The following is a 7,586-nucleotide window of genomic DNA, read 5'->3' as shown; positions in this document are numbered from 1 at the left end:
GCATGTGTCAGAACGGCCTGGCCGTTGAAATTATATAAGTATGTGGCTACTGTGCTTGGGGTTATTTTTCCACGCGCAGGTCTTATGTACTGCCTCTCTATTTACTATATGTAACTCTGTGATTAAACAGACAGCAATTGCACCTCTTCCGCAATCCTTCACTCAACAACATAACCTAGGATCAATGAAAAGTAGATAAGATCAACACTTACCAACTTTTGAAGAACAGAGTGAATGTTCACCAGCAGATAAATTTAAAACATCAGCATCACTTTCCTGTTGGGCGATAGAAGATAAGCAAACTTCTTCATTCAATTCGATGGGCACATCACAGGGATACATGTCCGGATCGGCCAATCCATAAATGTCATCTTGCAAATCGTCATACAGATTGAAATTTTCTTCGGTTAATGGACCAACTTCAACAGAAGAACTGACTTCCGGCACTTGTTTGCCTGCTTCCTCGCCCGACGCGCCAATTTCGACATCTGCACTGACAACGTCAGGTTTAATTTCAACGTTCAGACCAGATTCCGCATCATTGTCTTGGTTATTCGTAGGGACTTCGACTTCCGAAGCCACAACCGGATCACTTTCAATGATTTCAGATACGTCCATCTGCTCACATTGATAGCTTTCGTTAGCATGATTTTCTGTTGTAGAGACGATGTTCTGGTTTTCTTCGCTTGGAAGTGTGGAGATGTCTTGTTCAATAGTAGGTGTCGAAAGGGCCACCATCTTGTTGAAAGCATTATTTTCAAGTACGTCCCTACAAAGAGACGACTTAGTTTCCTGCGTCTTCGATTTTGTTTTCCTAAGATTTGTGCTTGACTGTGACGGTTTTGTGAATTCTTGATAACTTCTTCGTGATCTCAACGTTCTGGTTGTCGTTACAACCAAATTTTGTTCAGGCTCATTCACATCGGATTCTACATACGATTCTTCCTTCAAATCGGTTGTGACATTTTTAAATAGCTCTGTAACTGGATTAAGCCTAGGGCTTGATCGAATTCTCTCGGTTACGTGTTCTAGAAAATGTGAAGTAAGTTAAAAATTGTTTCTGCTGTGAAATACCTTTATAACTTTTTCTTGATCTAGGCGTCTTTGGTAGGTCTGACAGTGATATAATTTCTTCATTGGTAATTTCATGATAGGTTCGTTTACGTGAGTCTGCGAATGACAATATGTTTATGGTCTAAATACAAACCATTTATTACCTGAATTTGTAACTCTCTTCGAAACGGGTGGAGAGATCGTGTGCTCAACAGACCCATCCAGTGCGGCATGCACCATGACCTTCTCTTCGACAACGGTGCCGGCCTGTTCACTCACTTCAGAGGAATCCGATGGACACCTTGTGAGAGTAAAGCGAACCTCTGGCTTAGAACTTTTCGTTAATGGTCGCCTTGGTGTTAAACCCAGACCGCTCGATTGCTGCACAAGCAAATACATCTTTTATATAGTACATGGACTGCTATTAGCCCTATGCTTTCAATACAAAATGGGTGGTCACGGATAGGGGGCACTGTAGTCGTGGGTATGTGAATCTCAGGGTAAACTAAAGTCGTATGAACACCACTCGGATCGCGTAGAGTAGCTTTTATGGTAACCGCGTAGTACGAGGAGCTTTAAATAATCTTGATTATCTTCTATACATCCACAAATAAGAATAGGTTTGCTTTTCTTGCCATATCTGGGCCATAAATTAATTGACGTTTGTTAATTTATAGGTTGACAGCCTCAAATCGTGTCTCATCGGACAATTTCGGACAGACTCGTTTACCCTGAAACGCACATACCCAGGCAATGTCCTTGACCATATTTTAGTTACAATTAGCAGTCCATGTACTATATGGTCTAAGGCCTATTTGCATTTGGGCCTACTAGGTATACAAGGATCAATTTGATCTATACAGGGAGATTCGCGTTGCTCGTTCGTTAGAATTTTTCAAACTTGCAGTTAAAATGGAAACTTGAAATAATTTTAAGATAGTGACGCTTCCGTAAAATACCGGAAGTTGGTGCCATTTTGTTTTTTAAAATAGAAAAATACCATTTTCTATTTTTTTCTAAATGTGCCATTTTATTCTGAATTAAGCTGGATTCACATGAATACGAAATCCGACGATACTCTCATCCGAAATGCTTATGATTGGTCAATAATTTGAAATGTCATGACATTTCAAACTATTGACCAATCATAAGCATTTCGGATGACCGTATCGTCGGATTTCGTATTCATGTGAATCCAGCTTTAGACGCATTTACCATAAGATCAGCTATCTGTCATAGTTTTTGACATGTCAATTTATGTTCCTATTTAAAAAAACTAAGTTGGCGCCAACTTCCGGTGTTTACGAAAGCGGCGCCATTTTGAAATTGTTTTATTTCAATTCGCAATAATCGATTATGGCTGTGAACCAAATTTCAAATTTCTATTTCAACTGCAAGCTTAAAAACTTCTAATGAATCTCTCTGTATATTAACAACTTATTCAACATTTGATTCGAGTATGATAATTTGGGTAGGAAAAATATGCATCAGCGTAACTGGGAAATAATATATAACAACACAGAATATTGGTTGCTCAAATTAATAGATTGGTTATTTACTACATCTCCCTTATAAATTACGTTAGTCAACTGCACGCAATAACCACACACAAATTAAGCAATTTAAGCAACTTGCATCCACGGTACACTAACTACTGACTATGGCTACCTGTTTTTCTTCATTTTTACATCTATCACACTTGAAAGAAGAATGTTCAAATATTGTCATCAATTCGACATCCTCCTTTGAGAGCCCGGTGCAAGTGGCGTGATAAACATAAGAACATGTTTCACAATAGCACAAAGCTTCGCTATCAAATTTAACAAATTTTTGGCACTTGGCACAACTTTCATCAAACTCCATATCAATTTTGAATAAAATATGTCAATAAGCAAGATTTGGGAAACTACACTACAATCTGTAAAATGACAAATCGACACATCACTGACAGCTTTGTGTTGCCATGGCTCGGGTCGTGTGCAGCATTGAAATAAAAGACTAATGAAGGAGCAAAGAAAACACTGATTTTGTGACTATTAAATTTAACTTTAAGAAAGAGATGTGACCATTTCTCCTTTAGGAAGTAAATATTCATGTCCCTACTAGATAGGAATTTCATAAAAAATTACTGTGTCTAAAGAGATGCATAATAAATATATCTAAAGTCAATCATTTATATCGTTGTTATTAAATTGGACAGTCTAGGATTCCAATTTTTGGTAATTATTTCAGCTATGGAAGATCCCTGGAGCAAGCCAACGTAAGACAGGTAAAAAATAAAAATCAAACCGACTGAGCTAGTTACCGGAGCCATTAATTTCAACGTTATCTTTTTTTGTGACACTATCCTTATTGCAATTTTCATTTTTTAAACAAAACAAGGTAAATGGTCAATCAATACATAGTAGCAAGGTTATAATAGCCCCCGCGTTACTGGGTTTTCTGTTTCCAGAATTACTGACCCGTTTTGGTTGAGGATCTTGCCAACATCAATTTGTGTTGATAGAATGAGAGCTGATATGAAACGTGGCGATGGTGCAAATTTATAACATTTATAATTGGGTTGTTGTAGTGGATGGGACCTGATGAGGCTTTGAAGTTTTGTGTTTCTTGTCGAGTCAGCTTGTGCTTTTGTATGATTTTATTTTCGTGTAAAATTCCTGTATATCTTCTAAACCGTGCATTGTACAAAGATCATGGAATAAAATATGACAATTTTAAGATTTTGAAAAATCCTTATTTCTGGTTAACCGCCGGACTCGTAATTATAATAGTCCCTCTTTTATAAGCATATGCGATGCCATACGGGTTGAAGTGTGAAAATATATTGTTGTGTAAACTACGTCAAGCGAATGTTCTGTTTGGTTTCGATACCTGCCATAACGATTGGACACCCTGTATGTGAATTTCCACTTTATTTTAAAGTGGAAATGTAGTCGGTAAGTTTTAGAGTAAACGCAAATCCAAGCACATTGGTAGAATTCGAGGACACCGTTTTATCTGGAAGTTATTTGAGTAGTAGTTGTAAAAGTTTATCTCATGTTTTTCTCCAGTCGAAGATAAGAAGCTTTCTTATCGTTGCAAAGTTAATTGAGTTTCACGATACGGGCGTGTTATCGCCTATATGAAAAGCCAGGTGTTTGTAACGAAGACGTTGTTTTATTGGTGCGAGTGGGTACATTTGAATTACACTCGGTAATTGTTTATCAGCATGGAAGACACTATCTGCAAACCAGCTAAAAATACACTTTTTGACGAGGTACGAAGTGCAGCGGCGACAAGTAATCCTTAATGCACTGGTATCTTCATATTCATACAGGAAGGGCCAGATAAGCCGATTAGTATTTATTGCGCATCAATTTCCGAAAATTTGAACATATGGGTTATTCATTAAGCCCGTTTTAGCCAAAACTTTTAAACATATTCAAAGTCTGATTTAAATACAGGGTGTTGTGTTCAAAAGTATACACCCTTAATAACTCTTGGCAAGCTGTGATTATTGCTTGCTTTGAGTCGATATATCGAGGGGAAGTTCAAAAATGGTACCTAGAGAATTTTCGGTTTCATCTCTTCGTCCCCCAGCTACCCCACTTCGAAATTGAAAATTACACCCACTACCTTGTTGTGATAATTCAAGAATTATATATTGGGGTTTGAGAATCACTAAAAGATCATTTGAAAATATATATTAATTTTACACATTTTAGACAAGGTTGTTCAATAGACCCTTAACAACATTTTCGGACAAGATCGCGAATTCCCAAAATATTATCATACACAAACTTGTATCATTAGCACACAATTTGCACAAAAACGAGATGTGAGATTTTCAATTTTGCGGCATGTATGAGATTCCCATTATGAGTCCAGGAAATGCAAGTAATTGCTCTGGCAATTTTTTCAAAATGAGTCAATTAACTTGAAATTTCGACAGTACGTAGGGAATAGCCTAAAGCTGTCTCTTGCGGCTACGCATCTGATTCGTTCTTTTAACAGAAGCGATCACGATCGCATTCAAATGAAAGCGAATGAACCAATCAGATGCGTAACCGTAAGAGACAGCTTGCCCTCTTAGTTTTCCCTTCTCTCTCATCTGCAGTATTCGCGGTTATCATTGCCACGCGCAGTCCATTTATTATATGTCAATGTATACAGAGTGGCCCGAGAAGTATACAGAGGGCTTTTAGGGTATTAAATTTAGAAATTTCGAAAAATCCTCGAACACGTCAATTTTGTATTCGAGGGGGACAACTTTTGGAACACAAATCACGAACCCAAGTCTTCACCCCTCTACGTAGGGAGCTTAACCCCTAAAATTTTAAATGGAATCCTATGGCAAATGGCACATTATTTGAAAGCCAATTTAATCTAATCTGCTTTGCTTTTTAAATTCTATTGAGGCGGTAACATACACGCTTGTCCATTAAGAAAGGTAATTTTACATTAGGAAGAGCATTAAATATGTTATTTGGTTTCAGAATTTCCATTATTATATGTACAATTGGAGACCGCTTGCAAATAAGTTCCCTCCGGGTATACCTGATGGTCAGTACAAATTTAATTTCTTTGCAAAGTATTTCGATAACTTTCTGTCCGATGTTGATTACTATGCTACCATATATAGACAACTAAAAATCGTTGATTAGTAGTCATCTACTATAGGTACAGATCTTGTGTACTACCGATCTGTTTCCACATTTTGCCTATAATGTGTTAGCTACTCCATATACAGTGTAATTTTAGATGTATTGCAACAAAATAATTTGTGGGGTTGGATGTCTATAGGTTTTTTTTAATGATTTTCAGTGCGGTAGTCTTTTCCTTATCCTTATAGCTTCACTTTATACATTAGGTCCACCCTAACCGTTGAGCACACCATTTAAAGGATTCTGAAGTTCTTTGAAAATGATTGTTAATTTGTTTATTTATACCAAACTTGTTTTTTGTCTTGTGTGTGTATTTGATTATCTTACATTTGCTGAGATCTATGTAATAAATACTACTATTACGCGCAAGGTTGATATGGTCCAACAGCCTAGGTTCACCAAGAACTTGCAGCAGTACTCAATGTTGCAAATACCTTTCAGTACTCAAAAGGGTCGCTAGCATTTCGCATAAATACAAACACGCATAACTCCCATTTTGCATAAAATAAATAGCGTTTGAAAAAACGACGCATAAATGTCAAGACGCATAACTCCCATTTTGCATAAAAAAATAGTCATTTTCAAAATGTTCTCACAAATAAATTTCGCATAAAAAAAACTACGCATAACTGGCAATACGCATAACTCCCATTTTGCATAAATAAGTTGCTCGTAACTGGCATTTCGCATAAATTAAAGATGCATAAAAAAAGTGTGCATAACTCCCATTTCGCATAAATGAAAGATGCATAAAAAAAAGTACGCATAACTCCCATTTCGCATAAATATTCGTAACTGGCATTTCGCATAAATGAAAGATGCATAAAAAAAAGTACGCATAACTCCCATTTCGCATAAATATCCGTAACTGGCATTTCGCATAAATTAAAGATGCATAAAAAAACTGTGCATAACTCCCATTTCGCATAAATGAAAGATGCATAAAAAAAAGTGTCCATAACTCCCATTTCGCATAAAAACAGGTATCCGACCAACGGCGGCGATGGTCGACCGACCATTTCGGCTACTCTGGACGTTGACGTTTGCTTAAAAATCATCTGAATTAGAAACACAAAGCGTGTCTGTTTATTATTTGATGCAAACTAATGAAAGTATTCGTTTATTCAAAGACTAGTCCATGATTACTGTTGATAACTTCCCGTGCAAATTTTACTACTTTTATTTAACAAAGTCAAGTGTAAGAGGTTTAAGAGCGTTATACAGTCTGTTTCAAATGGGTTAAGTCGGCGCATTATTGTTAATTTTCATAGTTGTGTAGTTAGAAACACGCTTAACTTATCAAAACTGTATACTTTACCATTTTCTTACTGTATCCAAATATGTAATTAAACAAACAAATTTCGCATTTTCCAGATCATTACAAAAATGTGACAATAATATTCTCAACCGTATGTCTACCTAGTTTTAATAGGGCGGCTACCTAGTCCATTGAAATGTTACAGTTTTTTGGGCTTAGCGTGCGTTTGTCAGAGGACGCAATTTTATTTTTTAATATCAAGAAGGACTTAGTCTAGTTAAATCCAAGTTTGTGGGGTTGTAGCCCTTGTCCCGCGGCCGCCATCTTGAAAAAAGGGGTGCAAATGGTTTTTATGGTTTATCTGACACCCTATTGATCTCACAAAAAATTTGTTCAGACATTTTTGATTAAGAATAAAATTCTCTAAAACTTTGGTTCAGTAACTTTTAGTCGTATAACCAGAAGTAACAAAGTTATAAACGAAAATTGATGAACATTTTGTAAAAAATTTTCAATTGGTCGTTATAACTTTTTTTCTGGTCATTTTACAAAAAAATTACATCAGGCCATTTTTATAGAGGAGTTTTCAAGGAGTAATTTTCATTACAAACTTTTTCGATTTTATTCAT

At 36.4% G+C, this 7,586-nt stretch overlaps 1 protein-coding gene across 1 annotated transcript; it reads right to left on the bottom strand.

The window, feature by feature from the left end:
- Positions 1 to 212: 212 nt before the first annotated feature.
- On the bottom strand, positions 213 to 2,735 carry LOC116182393 (the record flags this gene model as incomplete). Its single annotated transcript, XM_031502929.1, has 4 exons — positions 2,722 to 2,735; positions 1,218 to 1,434; positions 1,075 to 1,170; positions 213 to 1,028 (listed from the first exon to the last, which is right to left on the bottom strand). Coding segments are annotated over exons 2-4 (988 nt in total), but the record flags the coding sequence as incomplete, so codon positions are not given.
- Between the last annotated feature and the right edge of the window lie 4,851 nt (positions 2,736 to 7,586).

Source organism: Photinus pyralis, unplaced genomic scaffold (genome assembly GCF_008802855.1).
Source record: "Photinus pyralis isolate 1611_PpyrPB1 unplaced genomic scaffold, Ppyr1.3 Ppyr1.4_unclustered_Scaffold512, whole genome shotgun sequence".
Taxonomy (NCBI): Eukaryota; Metazoa; Arthropoda; class Insecta; order Coleoptera; family Lampyridae; genus Photinus; species Photinus pyralis.
This window is presented reverse-complemented; position numbering and strand designations above follow the sequence as displayed.